The following is a 23,939-nucleotide window of genomic DNA, read 5'->3' as shown; positions in this document are numbered from 1 at the left end:
AGGAGAAGCAAAGACAACAAGATAATAATTTAAATCGGTTTGCAAGCAAATAGAATAATGTGTAGTGCATTCCTCTTAAAAGTTAAAGTTCAAAACAGTGTCAAACTACAAATGAAATCACAGTCTTGCCTTCATCATATTTGGTAGCTGGTCTAAATTATCATGAGTAACTATCTAGGGGCTTCCCTGGTGGCTCAGTGGTAAAGAATCTGCCTGCCAATGCAGAAGACATGGGTTTGATCCCTGGTCTGGGAAGATTCCACATGCCACAGACGGACTAAGCCCGTGCGCCACGACTACTGAGTCCTCGTACCACAACTACTGAAGCCCCAACACCCGAGAGCCTGTGCTCCCCAACAAGAGAAACCACTACAACGAGAAGCCTGCTCGCCAGCACTAGAGAAAAGCCCGAGCAGCAACAAAGACCCACCCAGCACAGCCAAAAACAAAAAAACCTAACCAAAATAGTTTGGCAATCTTTCATCCAAAAGTTAAGTGAAAAGTGGCATTAATAAGCTTGATCAAGAAATTTTCAATTAACCACACTGTTCAACTATAAAAGTGCAATAAGTTACTATAATCACATTGTTTTAAGTAAATTCTAAAATGAAATTACCAAAAATAATCTACAGTCAAAAATAAAAATATAATATTGTAAAAGTTTCATCTACAGAAATCATTCCTCATTTTCCTTTTCTATCAGCCAATTAAAAAGAACCCAAGAGTAGCACTTTACTCCACAGATGCTGCTAGGAGACTGTATACTAGGAAAGCCTCTCAGAAAATAATTTAGTATTCATATTTCAAGAATCTTTAAAAACTGATACACTAGTTCCATATGTAAAAATCTATGCTAAAGTAATAATCAAAAAGGCAGACACACACTTAAATACAGGGATTTTTCACTCCATTAATGTGATACCAAAGCTATATAATAACTGAGCAAAGCCCTGCTCTTGTTTTGTTAATAGTTCATTATTTTTTTCCCTCTATCCCCTATAACTATACCCTTAACCTCAACGCACTTAATCTGTTTTTTTAATATTTATTTATTAGGCTGCATCAGGCATCCTGCAGGATCTTTCAATGTGACACAGATTTTCTGTAACAGCTGCAATGCACAGGACTAGTTGCTCTTCAGAATGTGGGATCCCAACATTGCAAGTAGATTCTAAACCACTGGATCGCCAGGGAAATCCTGCTTAATCTTTTTATGTCAACCTTCAAAAATGTGTATCTGTGCGATTATACTTAAAATTTAAAAGATGTTGGGTTATATATATTAGATAATATATGTCTAACCCAACATCTTTTAAATTTTGAGTATAATCTGTACTTAAATTTTAAGTATAATTCTGAAACAGATGGGAATACCAGACCACCTGACCTGCCTTTTGAGAAATCTATATGCAGGTTAGGAAGCAACAGTTAGAACTGGACATGGAACAACAGACTTGTTCCAAATAGGAAAAGGAGTACGTCAAGGTTGTATATTGTCACTCTGCTTATTTAACTTATATTCAGAGTACATCATGAGAAACTCTGGGCAGGATGAAGCATAAGCTGGAATCAAGATGGCTGGGAGAAATCTCAATAACCTCAGATATGCAGATGACACCACCCTTACAGCAGAAAGTAAAGAAGATCTAAAGAGCCTCTTGATGAAAGTGAAAGAGGAGAGTGAAAAAGTTGGCTTAAAGCTCAACGTTCATAAAACTAAGATCATGGCATCCAGTCCCATCACTTCATGGCAAATAGATGGGGAAACAGTGGAAACAGTGGCTGATTTTATTTTTTTGGCTCCAAAATCACTGCAGATGGTGACTGCAGCCATAATGTTAAAAGACGCTGACTCCTTGGAAGGAAAGTTATGACCAACCAAGACAGCACATTAAAAAGCACAGACATTACTTTGCCAACAAAGGTCCATCTAGTCAAAGCTATGGTATTGCCAATAGTCATGTATGAATGTTAGAGTTGGCCCATAAAGAAAGCTGAGTGCCAAAAAAATGATGCTTTTGGACTGTGGTGCTGGAGAAGACTCTTGAGAGTCCATTGGACAGCAAGGAGATCCAACCAGTCCATCCTAAAGGAGATCAGTCCTGAGTGTTTACTGGAAGGACTGATGTTGAAGTTGAAACGCCAATACTCTGACCACCTGAAGCAAACAGTTGACTCATTGGAAAAGACCCTGATGATGGGAAAGATTGAAGGCAGGAGGAGAAGGGGACGATAGAGGATGAGATGGTTGGATGGCATCATCGACTCAATAGACATGAGTTTGGGTAAACTCCAGGAGTTGGTAATGGACAGGGAGCCCTGGAGTGCTGCGGTTCATGGGGTTACAAAGAGTCGGAGAAGACTGAGCATCTGAAATAAACTGAACTGAAATTATACTTTAATTTTAAATATAATCAATATATAGTCAAGACTGTATATTGTCACCTTACTTATTTAACTTCTATACAGATTACATCATGAGAAATGCCAGACTGGATGAAGTATAAGCTGGAATCAAGATTGCAGGGAGAAATATTAATAACCTCGGATACGCAGATGACAACATCATTACGGCAGAAAGCCAAGAGGAACTAAAGAGCTTCTTGATGAAAGTGAAAGAGGAGAGTGTAAAAGCTGGCTTAAAACTCAACATTCAAAAAATGAAGATCATGGCATCCGGTCCCATCACTTCATGGCAGATAGATGGGGAAACACTGACAGACTTTATTTTCCTGGGCACCAAAATCACTGCAGGTGGTGACTGCAGCCATGAAATTACTTGCTCCTTGGAAGAAAAGTTATGACCAACCTAGACAGCATATTAAACAACAGAGACATTACTTTGCCAACAAAGGTCCATCTAGTCAAAGCTATGGTTTTTCCAGTAATCATGTATAGATGTCAGAGTTGGCCCCTAAAGAAAGCTGAGTGACAAATAATTATTTATCACTAGAGCCACCTGGGAAGTTTATTTTACTGTATGCATTAATTCTACCTACTATATAATAATCTATTCTATGCATCCAATACATTCACCTAGCTACTCTAAGATAAACATACATGTTGACAATTCACTGCCATCAAAAATAATGCTTCTGAACATCTTCACAGGTCAGAAATAACTCTGTCCCCCACTTATACTTGCTATTATCCAATTTATAATTCTTGATACTACTGATATCACATATCAATATTGTTTTAATCTGAACATCTCTAATTATTAGTGATTTAGCATATATTTGATAATGGGGTTTCTATCTCTGTAAATAAATATCTGTTGGTATTATTTGCTGTTTTCTTATAGTTTTCTATGTACACCAGTTTTAATTATATATTCCAAATAAATTATTTGAACATAAATCAAACCAGTATTCTTCTGGACATGACAGAGCAACAGGACCTACAATTACCAAGTCACCATAAACAACTAGAAAACTGGACAAAATGTATGAAACTAAAACTGTTTTGAGACATGGAAAAGAGGTAGCTCAAGACTGTGATCCTTGAGAAAGGGAAACAAAACGAGCCATGATATTCCCAGACTTTTTAGCTGGAGTCAATTTTCATATCACAGATCATTGCACAGGGGAGGGAAATCAAACAGAACTTAAAAATCTCACTGAGTCAATGAGGCAGAAACTGGAGAATGGGTAGTCTGAGGACAGAACCATCAGGGCAGAATACTACAGAGGAAGGACCAAGGCAAAGAAGAGACTCTAGAAATCTTCACTGACCCTTTGACATAATACCAAACTGTGCATTTCTACCTTAAAACTCAACAAGGTGAGATTTTAACAGCCGTAAGTCAAAGAACTCCCAGAGCTGATAGAGCCAGGAATCACTGGGACTCTCCCAGCACTGCGGAGAGACCTCAGGCTTATACTACACCTCTTGTCTCGTGTGTGAGATTCAGGGTCATGCACAGAAACCCTACAGAAGCGAGGCCAGAATAATAAGCTGACTTTGCCTGAGAGCAACAGCCAATCTAGACGTGAGCCAAAACAATTTTAAAGTAGTGCTTTGGAAGGACTGATGCTAAAGCTGAAACTCCAGTACTTTGGCCACCTTATGTGAAGAGCTGACTCGTTGGAAAAGACCCTGATACTGGGAGGGATTGGGGGCAGGAGGAGAAGGGGACGACAGAGGATGAGATGGCTGGATGGCATCACCGACTCAATGGACGTGAGTCTGAGTGAACTCCGGGAGTTGGTGATGGACAGGGGGGCCTGGCGTGCTGTAGTTCATTGGGTCACAAAGAGTCAGACACGACTGAGCCCCTAGACTGACTGACTAACGGCAAGGACCACAAGTAATTGATCTGCCTGCAAACAACAGTGTAACTATCTTAAAAGAACCATAACAAAATCCAGCAACAGGCACTTGGTCACCACGTGCTATGACTAACATCACTATGTCTAAACTCACTAACATAAGGAAACTAGAAAACAGGACCTATAAGTAAAAACACAGTGAGCAAGTAAAAAGCGGACCTAGAAAATACAAAGATGACAGAATTAGTGAATCAGAACATTAAGCAGCTATTAATATGTTATATATTTCCAAAGATTGAAAGAAAAAAACATGAATGAGGGGAAAAAATGAAGAAACAAATAGAATTTAGAGACATTAAAAGTATCTGAAATCTGAAAAGTTTAATGGATAGTAACAAAACTACAGAAGAAAAGATCTTAAAAACACAGCAATAAAAGCAATATAAAATGAAACACAAAGAGAAAAGACTTTAAAAAAAAAGTGAATAGATCTCAGTGACCTAAGGTACAATGCAGAGAAGATTAACCAACGTGTAATTAGAGTCCCAGGAGGAGTTGGAGAACACCTAGTAAGAATAAATACAAGGTAAACTTCACCAAGAAACATAATAAAATCACTTCAAATTAGTGATAAAAAAAAATCTAAAAAAAAAAAAAAACTTAAAAAGAGCAGAGAACTGAAGTTTGATTCAAAGAAGCTAGAGAGTCTAATCATTTTAATATAATACAGTATAATGGTAGAGCACAAACTTAGATATACTCAAACAGAACTGGATTAAGGATCAACAGGCTGAGTAAACTGCTGTAGGCAACGATTTCTAAAGAGCTCTAAAATAAGCCTAGAAATGCAAAAAAGGAGAAAATATTTACTAGTATTTCCCTAGGGGTAAGTAACTAAAGGGTAAATAAACAGGTTGATGAGGCACCTGGAGTTCAAAATCAGTTGACCAATACCAAAATTCTCCAAGCCAGGCTTCAACAATACGTGAACCGAGATCTTCCAGATGTTCAAACTGGATTTAGAAAAGGCAGAGGAACCAGAGATCAAATTGCCAGCATCCATTCGATCATCAAAAGAGCGAGAGAGTTCCAGAAAAACATCTACTTCTGTTTTATTGACTATGCCAAAGCCTTTGACTGTGTGGATCACAACAAACTGTGGAACATTCTGAAAGAGATGGGAATACCAGACCACCTGACCTGCCTCCTGAGAAATCTGTATGCAGGTCAGGAAGCAAGAGTTAGAACTGGATATGGAACAACAGACTGGTTCCAAATAGGAAAAGGAGTACGTCTAGGCTGTATATTGTCACCCTGTTTATTTAACTTATATGCAGAGTACATCATGAGAAACGCTGGGCTGGATGAAGCACAAGCTGGAATCAAGATTGCCGGGAGAAATATCAATAACCTCAGATATGCAGATGACACAACCCTTATGGCAGAAAGCGAAGAAGATAAAGAGCCTCTGGATGAAAGTGAAAGAGGAGAGTGAAAAAGTTGGCTTAAAATTCAACATTCAGAAAACTAAGATCATGGCATCCAGTCCCACCACTTCATGACAAATAGATGGGGAAACAGTTGAAACAGTGACAGGCTTTATTTTTTTGGCTCCAAAATCACTGCAAATGGTGACTGCAGCCATGAAATTAAAAGACGCTTGCTCCTTGGAAGAAAAGTTATGACCAACATAGACAGTATATTAAAAAGTTGAGACATTACTTTGCCAACAGAGGTCCGTCTAGTCAAAGCTTTGGTTTTTCCAGTGGTCATGTATGGATGTGAGAGTTGGAATATAAAGAAAGCTGAGCGCCGAAAAATTGATGCTTTTGAACTGTGGTGTTGGAGAAGACTCTTGAGAGTCCCTTGGACTGCAAGGAGATCCAACCAGTCCATCCTGAAGGAGATCAGTCCTCAATATTCATTGGAAGGACGGATTCTGATGCTGAAACTCCAATACTTTGGCCACCTGATGCGAAGAACTGACTCATTGGAAAAGACCCTGATGCTGGGAAAGACTGAAGGTGGGAGGAGAAGGAGACAACAGAGGATGAGATGGTTGGATGACATCACCAACTCAATGGACATGAGTTTGAGCAAGCTCAGGAAGTTGGTGATGGACAGGGAAGCCTGGCGTGCTGCAGTCCATGGGGTCACAGAGTCGGACACAACTGAGCGACTGAACTGAACTGACCGATACCATCCCATGCAAAGGACCATGAAAATGCACCTAAGGAGAGTAGATCCAATAAACCACATGGCTTTTGCCCACTGAGTGGGTTGTTCAAGTTTAAGGGCCACACTTAAAACTACTCAGATTGATAGAGAAGCTAGATGCTGCTACCCAACATTTTTATTTTCTCTGTCCTTTGCCTTTTCCGCTAGTAAATGCTGAATGTATATTTGAAATATTAATCATTCAAAGAAGGACCGAATTACCAACCTTCTTGGAACACTCAGTTTTCTTACTCCACAACTGTGTCACGTGATAGCAAAATCAGCCCTGTAAGTCTAAATGCTATTCTAATGACCTCGTCTACTCAATTTGACATTCAACCCCTGTGCAGCAATATCAATTGCTTAAAAGCCAATAAAATGTTTGGAGAGGGGAACATTCTCAAATATCAAAGAAAATTTAAGCTTACCCATTGCCCTTTATCTCCTTGAAGTTTACTGAAGAACAGCTTTAGTTCTCGAACTGTCAAGTTGTAGCTAGCCAGCACTCCCAACATGTCAACTAAAAGATCTGGAAACAAAGAAAGCAACAAATAAGATAATTAAGCTACTTCTATCTCTTGCAGAATTAAAATATACAGTGCTTGCTTAAGAGTTTAGACAATACAGTTCCAGATCCATGTCACATGCTCAGTATCTCTTAAATATTACTAAAGAAGAAAACTACTTAATAATCACACTTCATTTCCTCACAACCACTGTATTATAGAAAGTCATACCTGCAATCATACTGTCAACTTTTTCAATTTTCCCAAGCACTTTTTCAACAAGGCCTACTTCAGTGCAGATTTGAAGATTTCGTATACTTTTCTTCAGAATGGCTGTAAACATGCTCCAGACTTCTGCTTGGCAAGTAACATCACATTTTTCCAGTAAGTCCACCATGCAGATGATACTCTCACCTTCTTGAATAATGAAATTCATTTCTAAATCAAACTGCCCTCCTACCAACTTCAGGGGGCGACAGGGAGGGTGGAAAGAAAAAATACATTAAAAGCATTAGCATTTCTTCAATGTAACTAGAGTACATTACAAAGCTTTAGTTTGCCAGTAACTATCCATATATATTCTTCTCTACCCCTTACAACAATAAAAAGATCTTTTTTTTAATTTATTTATTTTAATTGGAGGCTAATTACTTTACAATATTGTAGTGGTTTTTGCCATACATTGACATGAATCTTTAAAAAGATCTTTAAAACACATACACACACAGCTCTAAAAAATAAAGCTTCAGAAGAAATCTTCATTTTAAGATAGCACAGTCAATCAAGACTTAGAATATAAAAATAAAAATATTTTCAACAAAAACAAATATAGGATGTCTTAGGTAAATCACTACCTACTGACACTGATGAAGATCTCAGTTGTATCCCACTCTTTGAGACCCCATGGATGTAACCCGCCAGTCTCCTCTGTCCATGCAATTCTCCAGACAAGATTATTAGAGTGGGTTGTCATTTCCTCCTCCAGGGGATCTTCCCGACCCATAGATTGAACCTGGGTCTTCTTCACTGCAGGCAGATTCTTTACCATCTGAGCCACCAGCAAAGCCTCAATGAAGATCTAACTTAGCTCTATAACTGCTTCTAATTCAATGTTTCCTCTATGAATTAGGTAATCTGTAAGCTACACACTATTCTTGCCTAGAGGATTCCATGGACAGTGGAGCTTGGCCAGCTACAGTCCATGGGTCTCAAAGAGTTGGACACGACTGAGCAATTAACATTGTAAGCTACTCATAGCAACCCAAAGATCCTTTGCTACCCGTACAAGGTATGAGCTCACAGCAAAAATGAAAAGCTGAAAAAGGCTCAAAGCAGACACAAAACTTGTAGTTTTACTTGTCAAATTCCTGGTTTATTATACATACCTATCCATTTTGATCCCTCCTATCAATAATGAGGATAACTTAAACATAAACTTCACACACACTCAAAGCCAGTAAGTAAAAAAATGTTATTTCATTAAGATTGCTATCAGAAAATCCATCCAGAGAGAACTGTACTGAGACCTATTCCTACCTTGCTATGTCACCCACAGCATTCTCCTACAGAGGCAAAGTTTTTTGTTTTTTTTTTAATTTTAACAAACCCCAACTGTTTAAACGAAATAAAATACTTTTAGAATTACCTTTGCAGACTTTTTTTTTTTTTGGCCATGCCATGCAGCTCACGGGATCTTAGTTCCTCAACCAGAGATTAAACCCACGCCCTCAGCAGTGAAAACACAGTCCTTAGACTGCCAGGGAATTCCCAGGCCTATCTTTTTTTACTAGATTTTTTAAAGATCTCTATATTTTAAAGAATAGTTACATATATGACTCACCTACACTCCAGTCCTTCTGAACACTTCTTTATTATGCAGTTTTCATTATGTTTTACTAAACTCAAAAAGTAGGAAAGAATTACAAGAAAGTGAACTGTACAAAACAAAATCTCATATGAAGAATAACAGACGTGACCAAATAGAGTTTACTTTGGAAAAGCAAAAAAGATTCAGAATTAGGGAATCAATTAAAACTCCATACAGCCAGGAATGAATACACATCCCATGTTCTGTCAAAGATACACACTAGCATGAAAAAGAAAGAATGGAAAAATGAAAATCAAGAGGCAGTATCTGCATGCAAGCAGATAAGAATTCTTGGCAAGCACAGTGTTAAAGGCTTTTGGTCCTTCTAGGAAAGCTATGGCAGAGATTTTAGTGTACAATTCTTCGAGTCATCAGGAGCAACAGGTGACACAGGAGATGACAACTGTGTGCTAAGAGTCCCTCAGTGTCCCTGGGCCAATCCTCCTAGCAACATGGTCCTAGCTATAAACATGCTTGGTTCCCCAAGGTGATCCAAAAATTCTGTAAGCTGCATGAGAACTCCTAACAGGGATTTTTTTGGTTTTATGATTAATCGTCATTTTTTTTCACTTGATGTATCCTTAATTTTATTCTGAAATAATTTCAGACTTTCAAAAAATTGCAGAACAGTATACAGTTCCTGTATACCCTAATGCGAATATATTGTATCATCATAGTACAGTCATTAAAACCAGGCACAATACTACAGATCTTACTCAAATAGCAAGATTTGTCACACTAATATCCTTTTTCTGATCCAGCATCAGCATCTCCTTAGTCTTCTCCAAACTATGACAAGTTACACAGGCATTCTTTGACTTCCAGGATGTTGACACTTTTGAAGTGGATTTGCCAGCTATTTTCATGACTGTCTTATAATGTGAATGATTTTTCATGTTTAAATTCAAGCTGTGTATTTTTGGTAAAAAATACTCTATAGAGATGACATGTGTCCTTCTCAGTGTATTATTATTTCAAATGATACCTGATTGGTATATTATTCAGATGGTATCTGATGTCAGTATGTCCCACTATTGGTGAAGTTAGATTGATCTCATGCTCAAGGAGGTATCTGTCAGATTTTTTCTGTTTTAAAGTTATTATCTTTCATTTTCATATTATTAAGCTTTCTTATAAGAATATTCTCAAAGAATACTTTGAGACTACACAAACATATTGTTTCTCATCATACTTTTAAGCATCCATTAATGGATCTTACCGGGAATTGTAAATACTGAGGCATAGATAAATTGTCATCTTCTATTTCCATCAAAATTTCTATGTTCATTAATTTTAAAGACTTTCTTTAATAATAAAATACACCTAAAATGTCAGCATTATGCCCCAAAAGGAAAATTGGAATGACTTTCATGAAAGTCACAAATAAGACTAAGAGGTACTATCACCACTACCAGTTGACATATTTCTGGAGATACAAAAGTCACATTTAGTGCAAAGGCAGCAACATGTATAAATATCAGAACAGGGGGGTTGAATTCCAATCATTTTCAGATGATAATGAGGAAAACTAAAAATGGCTATAACTGAGATAAGTGTCTGGCAATGGAACTACTGATTAAAGTTAACAAAATGAATCCATCTCAGAAAGAATTATGCTACAGAGAAGCCAGACACCAATGGTTACCTGAACAACTAGAAATTTATTCCACAGGTACATTTAAGTAGTGATGTTAGACATAAGAACTTCATTTCGCATGCAACAGAAAACAGAAGAAACGATACCCCTCAAAAAGACAAGATAGAGTTAGTAAAGTTGTGTTTATATAATGGAATATGATTCAGTCATTGGAAATAACGAGGCAGCTCTGACAGAAAAAAACATCTCTAAAATACACTGTGTAGCTGAGATAATCAAAGTGGAGAAAAGTGTGAATAGTGGGCTACAGTTTGAGAATAAAACATATACATATAAACACATACCTGAGAATGATACACGAGAAACGAAGTGGTGATTGCCTCTGCAAAGGCAGCTGAGCGCCCGGAGGGCGAGGGCGAGGGCAAGGGCAGAAACGGGCCAACGGACACCCGAGGACGTCCCCACACTGACCTGAGGACGTCCCCCACACGGCTCTCACAGGCCACAGGCCCAGCTGCACCCACTTCACCTTGGTGTTACTTACATCAACCTTTCATTTTGACCTGTGTTTATCACCAGCAACATGCACCCTTCCAAGAAGCTCAGAATTAATTTTTGAAAAGTAATTTCCAAAAAAAATCCAAATATTTCACCAGCTTTTAAATTGAGTTTATCCTGTAAGAGCAGTATCCAGACAGGTGTGTTAAGTATTTCTCCATTGCTTTAAATATTGTAAAATATGCCTTTCAAGGAGAAAATTGATGGCAGAAATTGGCACATACACATGTGGCATATTTGATATACTATATGTATGCATGTCTATTATACCTAAAAAGCACGCACAGGGTCTACAGTATGTCATGTTAACCCTTTTAATAGTTATCTGAAGCTGATCAACCTTCAAAACACAAATTTGTTTCCAAAGGCAGGGATCATAATCCAAGTCCAGGCACTGGCTAGTTATTATCTGAGCTGTAGTAATGGCTGTGCACTACAAAATGTAATCTTCCCAAATGTCACAGTAAGTTATGAATATCTGAGCAGCCTAATGCACTTTACTAGCCATGAAATGTGAAAATGTAATCTTATTACCTTTTTTATGGTTGTATTTTTTTGAATAATGTAGCCTGGAAACTGATGTATAGTCTTTTTCTGCATTTTAGCATGATTTGGTCTCCATTGCGTTATAGAACATTTTTCAAAACTCTCCATTTCAACATATTTTAGTCTTTGCCTGAACTTCATAAACAATTTTTATAGCCACCTTCAGGGTGGTATAACATTCTTTGTATAGGTTATGGTTTAAAGTACAAGATTATAGAAATTATAAAGTATATTAGTCAAAGAATCTAAATAAACCTTCACAAGTTTTGTATTAAAACTTTATTTGGGCACAAAGATTATTTTCTTCACAATGATTTTATTAACAAAAGGTTTTACGCTTTTTAGTGATTAAAGCTAAGTCACTTGTATTTTCAAACAGCCAAGAAACAAATATAGACCAAAACTAATTATTTTTCTCTTCAAAACTGGAAAGTCTATCATACAAGAAAATTCTAATACTTAAAAGTAAAGACATGTTTTCCCAGGAACCTTGCTAAATTTTCAAAGATGCAGCAGGTATAGCAGAAACTGGACAGAGCACATGCACAGTTTATGGCCCTAACCAGGTACTTCCTATCTCCTGTCTAAGCCATTCAATCTCTGGTACTATGCTACCGCAGCCCTGGCGAACTCTCACACCTCTGTACTCCCTAGGGTTATTTGTGATGCTTCCTACTAAATATTTCAGTAAAGGCAGATAGAAACTCTTTAAAAAGCCAGACCATGACCTAGAAACTCTTCAGCTTATCTCCTCTCAGCACTTTAATAGAGACAGACTGCACTTTTCCTTACAGAGATAGTTCTGTGATTGGTACTCAATCTGTCAAAATAAAACATGTATTGTTAAGGGCCTTTCTTGGAGGTCCAGTGATTAAGACTCAGTGCTTCCACTTCAGGAGGTACAGGTTCAATCCCTAGTCAGGGAACTAAGATCCCACATGCCACACAGCATGCCCCTCTCTCAAAAAAATCTGTTGAAAGATAAAAACACAGATGATAACTATTTTTTTAAAAAGGGCGGAGGAAGGAATGGCTCACACCAAAATTAGCATATAGATAATTTTTCTGATTTAGATAAAAAGATTCCAAGATGTTAATACTGTTCTATCACTAATCTGCTGTTAGGTATATGTATTTATATTTTATGTACATTTATATATTTTACACATGTATCTTTGGTATGTTTGATACACTTCACAATAAAAAAAATTTTTTATGTGGTTCCGTGATGAAGGTTCTCCTAGAGCAGCTAGCATAAAGACACACAAATTTAACCTAGAAGGGCACAGGCTACACAACATTCTCTTAGAAAAAGCTGCATTCTCTCCAATGAACTCACAAACCAAAATAAACTCACAAACCAAAATCAAAACACACAAGAGAAAACAACACAGCATAAAGATGAGTCAGTAGACATGCTATTAATAACATGAAGTGCTCAAGAACTTCAAACTATAAAATTATCAAATGTATGTGATTATAAATAATTACAAAATTATGTAATTGAGACTTTCCAAGAAAGAAAATAAGAAAAAAAGGCACAAGATTAGGAAGAAAAGCGGGAAGATATCCCAGCAGATTTGAAAAATAACAACAATAAACAGAACTTCTACAAAATAAGCAGTCATTGAAATTAAAAACTCAACAGGTTAAAAAATAGAAAGAGTTAGGCAAACTATCAAGGAACTAAAACAGCTGAGCAAAGTCCCAGAAGGCAGGAGAGTGAGAAAGAAGGAAATAGAAGACAAAAAGAGAGGCTGAGACACTGAGGACAGTATGAGAAGGACAATTACATGTTCAACAGAAAGTCCAAAAGTAAACACTGAAGGGAAGGAAAGATGGCATAAGCAGCTAGAATAACGGAGACCTTTCTCAGAGTCATCAGTAATGTGAGCAGAACACACAAAGTCCCAATCCTGACACAAAATTTAACACTACAGATACTATAGTAACATAATAAAACTTATTTTAATACTGTCAGGTCTACTTTCAGATAAAAAATTTCCTGTATAGTAATATTTCCCTCTCTTGGAATATTAATTTCTCTAAGTACAGACAGCAAGGTGTTTCTCTCACTATTACTGATGTAAGTAGAGGCTATTGTGAACTAGATGCTATAAATGTTAAAAAAAAAAAAAAAAAAAGAGTAAGTTCATTATGAATTACAGTAATTACAACCCTTAAAATGTCATTTAGCATCCAAAGAATTTCACACAACATAAAAGTCTAAAACATATCCTCACTATTAGGTACTGGCAATGAAATTTGCTATTTTAAGATTCATTATGAATTATAAAACACTCAACAGTAAGGGTTGGGGGTTAAGAATTTTTTCGTTTCAGCAATTCACTGATTTTCCCTTGTCCCTTCTAAAACTGTAATTTAAAAAAATATATATTCAGGTCCTAGGAATTACAGAATATTTAGTCTAATACAAAAGAAATTTCTCATTTTAGAAAATTAGATTAACTTTGCTATTCTCTGCAATTGGCTTCCTACTTTCTTGTATCATTTAAAGAACCATACTTAACATTTTCTTAAGGCCCAATTTAAGCCCTATCTCTTCTAAGAACCATTCTGAGTTTTCTGCTGCTGCTGCTGCTAACTCGCTTCAGTCATGTTCGACTCTGTGCGACCCCATAGACAGCAGCCCACCAGGCTCCCCCGTCCCTGGGATTCTCCAGGCAAGAATACTGGAGTGGGTTGCCATTTCCTTCTCCAATGCATGGAAGTGAAAAGTGAAAGTGAAGTCACTCAGTTGTGTCTGACCCTCAGCAACCCCATGGACTGCAGCCCACCAGGCTTCTCCATCCATGGGATTTTCCAGGCAAGAGTACTGGAGTGGGGTGCCATTGCCTTCTCCATCTGAGTTTTCTAGGCTACCATAAATCTGGGTGGCCCAGTCAAATGTTTCTGACTATAAGACAACAATTTCATATGATTTAACCTAATATTTTAATCATATCGTGTATAATTTTTTCATATCACAAGGTTTAATCATTTCTTCAACTAGTTTCCATCAATCTTTTCTATTCAAATAGCATAGATAATGATCCCAGAAAACAGGAACCATTTTAAAAAATATTTTTTATCTTTTTTAATCTTCATACTATGTTTGACATTTAATGAATGGATCCTTAGGATACATACCATTAGGTTTAAATATTACTCATTATTTACATAATTTAAAAATTAAGGAAATAAGCTTGAGTTTTTACTATATCCCAAGTGGAAAAAGCAAGAAATCTGAAGTCCCACTTGTAGTATCTTAATCTCTCTCCAAAAGATAAGGTAGGCACTCAACAATATAATAATGAAGTGTCAAGACCCCAGCAAAAGCTCAATCCATTTCGTGAAAGCATTTGTCCAAAAAAGATCCATACATGAAAATTTAGTTTTGTTCATAATCACCCAAAACTGGTGATTCAAATGTCCATCAACTAGTAAATGGATCAACAAGACATTGTACAACAATACAATAGAATATATACTGCATATATTTATATAATACAATATATATACATTCTATATAATAGAACAGTATATTGTATAGGGAATATATGGAATATATATTGTATAGAGAAGCCCTAAAATAGAATACTCATCAGCAATAATAAAGAACCAACAATCAATACCATTAACAATATGAATCAATCTCAAAAACGTTACATTAAGGCAAAGAAGCTGGATATAGAAACTACATTTAATTCCATTTATATGACGCTCTAAAAAGGAAAGAAGTATAGGGAAAGACGTTAGATCAGTGGTTGCCAGGGGCTGAGAACAGAGGGACAATTCACCACACACACACACACACACACACACACAAACACGAAGGGGTGTTTTGGGGGTGATAAAATTTTCAATATCTTGATTATTGCATTGGATACCCAAAATACATCCATCTATCAAATAAAACAATACATCTAAAAGGATGAATTTTACTGTATGTCTTTAGTAATCCTAAGACTTAAAATAAATCTAAAAAAAAAAAAAGAAGCTCATTTATATCGAAGGCAAGAGAGAAGGAAAACCCACTGACTAGAGCGCTCCTCAGTTTTTCTGTCACCGGGGACTGGTTCCGTGGAAGACCATTTTTCCGCTAGACTAGGGGTGGGGCTGGGGGGTGACACAGTCTCAGGATGATTCAAGAGCATCACGTTTATTGTGCATTTTATTTCTATTATTTACATCAGTACCACCTCAGACCATCAGGCATTAGATCCCAGAGGTCGGGGACCCCTGGACTAGAGACAACAATGTAGAATCAAATGGAGAAGGCATGGGATACAAGGAAATAAGAAGATGTGAACAGAAATTTTTAATCCTTAGCATTCTGTAATGTATACTACAATCAGAAATACCCTGGGAAGACTAAAAAAATTATACCATAATCTCACAGTGAGACTGGTCTGGGCTTAGAGATCTTACACTACTATATTAACAAAGACTATAAAGACTTTCCATAATCTTAAAATTCTAAACATGCAAATTAAAAGAGTTAAAGTAAACTCCATGAGGAAAAACTACAATTTCCAGGCAGCCATTTAATACTCTGAACTGAAAATTATTCCCTTTGTAGTTTTTGTCCTCCCCCTTCCACTTACTGTCTTTCAGATTTGTTGGAATGCCCAAAAGCATCAATAATTTCTATAAATATTAGGAATACACTTACAGAGATATAATATTTCCATTTCCATTATATAACTAATTCTTGGGACTTCCCTGGTGGCTGAGATGGTAAAGAATTCGCCTGCAATCCTTACAAGAACCAGGTATGTCACATGTATCAATTATTTTACACCTACTTATAGAGAAACAAAAGACAATTAATTCACAGCCAAAACCTCTAATCAGACTAATTCACTCCTAGCCTCATGTTTTCCTTCTATCTTCATTAATAATCTAACATTTAAGTTGGGTTTTCTAAAGTTTCTTTACATAGTGAGCTAAAGTATCTGAAAAATTTGTGAATTTCACCACAAAAAATTAGTCAAAATGCATGTCTTTCTGGTAATGAATTACCATCTTTACAGTTTTTTTAAATTCCCAAATATACTAGGAAGTAGCAAATAATCTCTCCTCTCTCACTGTTCACTGTACCTTTCGTTAAGAATTAGAAATTTTCACTCAACTATGGCACGTCTACAAAACCAGTATTAACCAAAAATCTTCTATGATTCAGGAAGTCTGAGAAACACCAGATTAAACAAGGCAAGAGACAATTACATGATAAAATTCCCAGAGCTTTAATATGTCACTGTGCATTATAAATATCAAAAAGATATATAACCAATGTATGGACTTCCCAAAACTTATTAAACAATGAAACGAATTTCTTTTTGCTTTCTCCATTAATAGCATTATTCAAAAGCTTTGAGAAACACTGGATAATCTATTTGTGTTCTTGAAGTTTACTGCTAGGAATAACATGACAGAATTAACTATGTTTATGCATACATTTAAAAGGCCTTTCAAATTTTCAGGTAAATGGTTTAAACAACCTATTTTTCATAGGTTTCTTTTTACGATTTATAGAATATAATAATTAGACAAAGAGATATCTTAAGATTAATGTAAGTGAAAAGAAAATATAAGCTACCAACATCCATCAAAATGAACCCCTATCCCTTCATGAACAAATCAATCCAAAAGCCAAACAAGACAGACGATCTCCCACATTAAATTAAAGCTGCTCTGGGTTCCCGCAGAGTTGAGCAGAAATAACACACGTGAATTCCAAGCCTCGGTCAGTAAGCACTTTATGGCTTCCCTTGTATCACTCATCTGAAGAAAACCAGCCTCCATGTCATGAGGATCCTTAAGCAGCTCTGTGACAGACCCACCTGGAGAGGAACTGAGGCTTCCTGCCAATACTCAGCACCTACTTGTCAGTCATCCAAGCAGCCCTGGAGCAGGGCCTCCAGCCCCAGTTAAGCCTTCAGACAACTGTAACCCCAGCCTATATCTTAAATGTAACCTCACGAGAGACCCTGACGCAGAACTGTCTAGTCAATCTGTTTCTAAATTCCTGACCCACAGAAACTTTATGACTCTTCTAAGCTGGGGGTTTGGGGATCGTTTGTTACACAGCAGTAAGTAATATAACTGCAAATCAATCAGTTAATAGTAGTTGGGGGAGACTTTTTACTCTATATATTTCTGTGCTATTTTTTTAATGCAATACAAAATAAACAATAATGATAAAAATACAGAACAATAATAACGTACATGTACTGAGTGACTGTGTTGTGCTATGCTAAGTCGCTCAGTCGTGTCCGACTCTCTGCGACCCCGTGGACCGTAGCCCGCCAGGCTCCTCTGTCCGTGCGGATTTTCCAGGCAAGAATACTGGAGTGCATTGCCATCCCCTCCTCCCAGAGATCTTCCCAACCCAGGGATCGAACCCAGGTGCCCCGCTTTGCAGGCGGATTCTTTACCGTCTGAGCCACCAGGGAAGCACTGAATGACTACTGTGAGCTAATCACATAAAAACACAAATATTAAAAGTACCAAGTTCCCTATAACAGTTCAAAATAATAACAGACAGGCACTGAGTGATTACTGTGAGTTATGTACTGTGCCAAGCGTTTTACATTAATTACCATTTTTAATTACCTCTCAAAAAATAAAAAACTAGCAATACCACCACAGAGTTAACACCTAATAGATTAGGCACTGAAACGTAAGTAACTCACATAAAGTCACAGGACACTAAGGTGGTGGAACCAGGGTTTCGCTTGATGAAAGGAAAACAGACACAGCTGGAGCAGGCTTTTCACGTCTACCTTCTTCCCTCTGAGAACACAGACATGACACCCAGAGGTACAGCAGCCACCCTGACACTGATAACCTACAGAGAATGATGTCGGATTCATGATCTCTGAAGAAGAAGATTTAGCCTCACGACCAGGGACCAGGCTTGATCACTCAAGAGCTTTTGAGTAGCAGAGTTTTATTAAAGTATAAAAAGCGACAGAGGAAGCTTCTGACACAGACATCAGAAAGGGGCGGAGAGTGCCCCCTGCTAGTCTTAGCAAGGGAGCCACCGCACAACTGCACTCATCTCACACGCCAGCAAAGTAATGCTCAAAATTCTCCCAAGCCAGGTTTCAACAGTACATGAACCGTGAACTTCCACATGTTCAAGCAGGATTTAGAAAAGGCAGAGGAACCAGAGATCAAATTGCCAACATCAGCTACATCATCGAAAAAGCAAGAGAATTCCTGAAAAACATCTATTTCTGCTTTATTGACTATGCCAAAGTCTTTGACTGTGTGGATCACAACAAACTGTGGAAGATTCTTAAAAGATGGGAATACCAGACCACATGACCTGCCTCCTGAGAAATCTGTATGTGGGTCAAGAAGCAACAGTTAGAACTGGACATAGAACAACAGACTGGTTCCAAATCAGGAAAGGAATACATCAAGGCTGTATGTTGTCACCCTGCTTATTTAACTTATAGGCAGAATACATCATGAGAAATGAAGGGCTGGATGAAGCACAAGCTGGAATCAAGATGGCTGGGAGAAATATCATAATCTCAGATATGCAGATGACACCAGAAAGTGAAGAAGAACTAAAGAGCCTCTTGATGAAAGTGAAAGTGGAGAGTGAAAAAGTTGGCTCAAAACTCAACATTCAGAAACCTAAGATCATGGTATCCGGTCCCATCACTTCATGGCAAATAGGTGGGAAAACAATGGAAACAGTGACAGACTTTTTTAGAGGGGGGGGTGCTCTAAAATCACTGCAGATGTGACTGCAGCCATGAAATTAAAAGACGCTTGCTCCTTGGAAGAAAAGTTATGGCCAACCTAGACAGCATATTGAAAAGCAGAGACATTACGTTGCCAACAAAGGTCCATCTAGTCAAAGCTATGGTTTTTCCAGTGGTCATGTATAGATGTGAGAGTTGGACTGTAAAGAAAGCTGAGTGCAGAAGAATTGATGCTTTTGAACTGTGGTGTTAGAGAAGACTCTTTGAGAGTCCCTTGGACTGCAAGGAGATCCAACCAGTCCATCCTAAAGGAGATCAGTCCTCAATATTCATTGGAAGGACTGATATTGAAGCTGAAACTCCAATACTCTGGCCACCTGATGCGAAGAACTGACTCATTAGAAAAGACCCTGATGCTGGGGAAGATTGAGGGCAGGAGGAGAAGGGGACAACAGAGGATGAGATGGTTGGATGGCATCACAGACTCAATGGACATGAGTTTGAGTAAACTCCGGGAGTTGGTGGACAGGGAGGCCTGGCGTGCTGCAGTCAATGGGGTTTCAAAGAGTTGGACACAACTGAGCGACTGAACTGAACTACTATTAATTGGTTATTAACAATAAATCAAAAGAATGTCTCGAAGTTGTAAAGGTCTTACCAGACTCACTCCCACAATATACATTTTAAAATAACAGGATTAATTTCATTTATTGCATTATTCATTATATATTGACTCTTTTTTATTTCTTCTAGGTCCTTGTTAAACCTTTCTTGCATCTTCTCAGTCCTTGTCTCCAAGCTATTTATCTGTGATTCCATTTTAATTTCAAGATTTTGGATCAATTTCACTACTCCCATAATAGACACTTTAAGATGACAGGATTAGTCAGAGGTTCTCAAGAAGGAGAAACATGTCCTCAAGCAGGATACATGGCTGTTATATAATCCTTGGTACAGAGTTTAAGGGAAAACATATCCTTGAGCAAGATGAGTTGTTTTGTTGTGTAATCATTAGCTCTGGGCTTCAAGGAAAAAAAAAAACAGTTGTCCTTTTCTCCTCCTTGAGCACTCTAGACCCCTTTCTTCTCCCTGGGGACCCCAGACTTCTTATCAACCTACCTAAGAATTGACTCTCTCAAGATCAGGTGACTTACAAGCACAAAAAGACAAAAACCCAATACATTAAGAATGGCAAAGTGTGAGACTGGGGGAGGGAGGGGGGAGGAGAGGGCGGGCGGGCTGAGAGCGCAGCACCGAGGTGTACACACGACCATGTGACACAGAGGCTGCTGTGCAGCACAGCCCAGTGCCCTGCCAGGATCTAGAGGGCGGGCGGGCCGGGGTGCAGGGAGGCTCAAGACTAATGTATACATACAGCTATTAACATTGTTTACATTTTCGTCCAAAAGATTAACATTTTTGTCCAAAAGAAATTTACACACTATAAGGCAATTATACTCCAATTAAAAAATTTTAATAAAATAATAAAAGAATGGTAAAAGGAAAGGCAGAAAGTATGTAACTCTTGAAGCATCATTAAGTAGAACCACCAGTGCCAGCAACTGCCTACTACCAAACTCACGTTATGTAAGAAAACCTGTATTTCATGAAAATGAATGAATGCAGATTCTGTTACTTTAAGCAGAACCCAAACCTAACTAATATAAAGAGGTTCAACAAATGGTGCATAAACGAATGAGTGGGTTTTCAGAAAAAGCTACCTTGGACCACTCTTTGTTTTTAATATGATTCAAATGCATGCATTTTAACTTAAGGGACTAAAATTCATTTTGTATCTTTGAAAAATTCTTTTTATCACAAAATGATAACCAAACTGAATACACATAAGAGAAGTAAAAAAGATGAACAGCAATTTCTGTTTTATGAAATATAATCTCTAGATAAACAGCAGTAGCATTTTACTGCATTTGTCTAAATAATAAAATATTTCAAGGTTAATTTTACTGAGATAAATTATATAATATCAAACTTTCACGTACAAAGGTGTCAATGGATATTCTAGAATCAAAAGAGTAAAAACTTCAGGTATTAAATGCATTTAAACAAAACTGCAAGCTCTTATAAGTAAAAGGATATAGATGTGGAAGGAAGGGATTATTATAGGATTATATGAAATCATGTGTGAGAAACCTTTGAAAATTGTAAAGCACTCTAGAATTTAAAGAATCACTCAAAAAATTTTAGTAGTACATATTCAGCACAGTATACTAAATCTCTACTAACCAAAATGTTTGAAGAATAGCTTTTGTTAGTTTTATGATTGAGTGAGTGAAGTCGCTCAGTCGTGTCTGACTCTTTGTGACCCCATGGACTGTAGCCCACCAGGCTCCTCCATCCATGGAATTTTCTAGGCAAGAGTACTGGAGTGGGTTGCCATTTTCCTTCTCCAGGGGATCTTCCCAACCCGGGGATTGAACCCGGGTCTCCCACACTGCAGGCAGACGCTTTACCTTCTGAGCCACCAGGGAAGCCCTAGTTTTATGATTATTTGAGAGTTAATCAGAAAATACTTCCTATCTCAAATATTCTAGGCTAAAATGTTTACGTATGTATTAACAGACGTGCAGTTAGGAAATACCTTACGTAAGATTTAAGATGATTTAGATGAGTGAATCTTGGCTTCAAAATTTAAGAAATGAGACTGACTAAAATTGGGAATATCTAGGGGAAAAAACTGAAAAGAAAGTATTAGTTTAAAAACGAGCTGGAATGGTGAGAGGACAGTATTGACAATGAGAAGAAAAAAAACGAAACTGAGAGAAAAGGATAGCAAGGCTTTAAATCTTACTCTGCATCTCTGGGTTGAGAAGAAGGCAGAGAAAAAAATTCAAAGTAAGAATGGCTAACAGTTTGCCAAGAAGTTAAACTCTATAATTCTAGATACTATAAAGTTCTTTTTTCATTAAAATAGCCAATCACTCTGAGAGGTGGGAGGCATTCAGAACTCAGAAAAGTCAGGATCCAGTGATTCAACTACTTATAAAAATATCATCTGTAAGATTACACACAGGGGCTTCCTGGCAGTGCAGCAATTACGACTATATTCCAACGTAGGAGGTACAAGTTTGACACCTGACCAGGGATGTAAGACTCCACATGCCTTGTGGCCAAAAAAAAACAAAACATAAAGCAGAAGCAATACTGCCACAAATTCATTAAAGACTTGAAAAAGCAGGCCACATCAAAAACATCTTTAAAAATGAAAAAGATTGAACAGAAAAACTCAGAAAATAAGATATAAAAATAATTATTGCGACATTGATTGTAAAAATGAAACACTGGAAATAGCCAAAATAACCCCCAATACAGAAACAAATACATAAACTATGATACATCTATATAATGGAATATTATGTGGTCTTTAAAAAGAACATAAATCTACAAGTGTTGGAATGTCAAGACATTGAAGACATATTACTAAATTATTTTACAAGTTAAGGAGGGACTTCCCTGGCAGCCCAATGGTTAAGACTTCACGCATTCGATGCAGGGGACGCAGGTTGAGCTCCTGGTCCGAGAACTGAGATTCCACATGCAGTACCACACAGCTGAAAGACAATTTTGTTGTTGCTGTTGGTTAGTCACTCAGTTGTGTCTGACTCTTTTGCAACCCCGTGGACTGTAGCCCACCAGGCTCTCTGTCCATGGGATTTCCCAGGCAAGAATACTAGAGTGGGTTGCCATTTCCTTCTCAGGGGATCTTCCCAACTCAGGGATCCAACCCACGTCTCCTGCGTTGGCAGGCAGATTCTTTACCACGGAGTCACCAGAGAAGCCAAAAGACAAGAAAAATTACAAAATAAAAGTCACAGGACAGTAGGCACAATATAATTGTATTTCTTTAAGCAATTATTAATATATTTAAACATAAGGGAAAATTCAGCCTCAGTGTAGATATTAGGCCTATGTTGCTTGGTTTCAGCTAGATGCCTACCTGTGCATCACTTCAGGCATACCTAAAGTGTAGATGACAAATGATTTCACTATCAAATATATTAACATCACAATCAATATGACAATATCAGTAATAAGAATAAGGCAAGTCATTTACGCAAAGCTATGGTTTATTCCAGTAGTCATGTACAGATGTGAGAGTTGGACCATAAAGAAGGCTGAGCGCTAAAGAAATGATGTTTTCAAACTGTGGTGCTGGAGAAGATTCTTGAGAGTCCCTTAAACTGCAAAGAGATCAAACCAGTCAATCCTACAGGAAATCAATCCTGAATATTCATTGGAAGGACTGATGCTGAAGCTCCAATACTCTGGCCACCTGATGCAAACAGCCAACTCATTGGAAAAGACTCTGATGCTGAGAAAGACTGAGGGGCAGGAGGAGGAGGAGAGACAGAGAAGGAGATGTTTCGATGGCATCACAGATTCAACGGACACGAGTCTGATCAAATTCTGGGAACTAGTGAAAGACAGGGAAGCCTGGTGTGCTGCAGTCCATGGGTTCGCAAAGAGTCAGACACAACTGAGCGACTGAACAACAAATATGTACTCTCAAATACAGTTTTGGAGTAAAAATCTCCTTATGTGCTTTATATGTTGTAAGTCTTCAGATAATTGAGGAATGAATAAATACAAAAATAATTAGCTATTATGAAAGCTGTTATTTTTATATACAAAAAT

The 23,939-nt window shown here is 37.5% G+C and overlaps 1 protein-coding gene across 10 annotated transcripts in view; it reads right to left on the bottom strand.

Moving 5' to 3' along the window:
- Positions 1-23,939, bottom strand: part of LRBA (LPS responsive beige-like anchor protein) — a 758,928-nt gene that overhangs the window by 666,297 nt on the left and 68,692 nt on the right. For all 10 annotated transcript variants that reach the window (XM_086346372.1, XM_086346374.1, XM_086346378.1 and 7 more), the window contains exons 2-3: positions 7,226-7,457; positions 6,917-7,017 (exon numbers count right to left, since the gene is read on the bottom strand). In XM_086346372.1, the coding sequence (XP_086202498.1) occupies positions 6,917-7,017; positions 7,226-7,457 (333 nt within the window). The remainder of the gene's footprint in view (positions 1-6,916; positions 7,018-7,225; positions 7,458-23,939) is intronic.

Source organism: Bos grunniens, chromosome 17 (genome assembly GCF_055505025.1).
Source record: "Bos grunniens cultivar Pamir isolate PY7600 chromosome 17, Bosgru_T2T1.0, whole genome shotgun sequence".
Lineage (NCBI taxonomy): Eukaryota > Metazoa > Chordata > Mammalia > Artiodactyla > Bovidae > Bos > Bos grunniens.
This window is presented reverse-complemented; position numbering and strand designations above follow the sequence as displayed.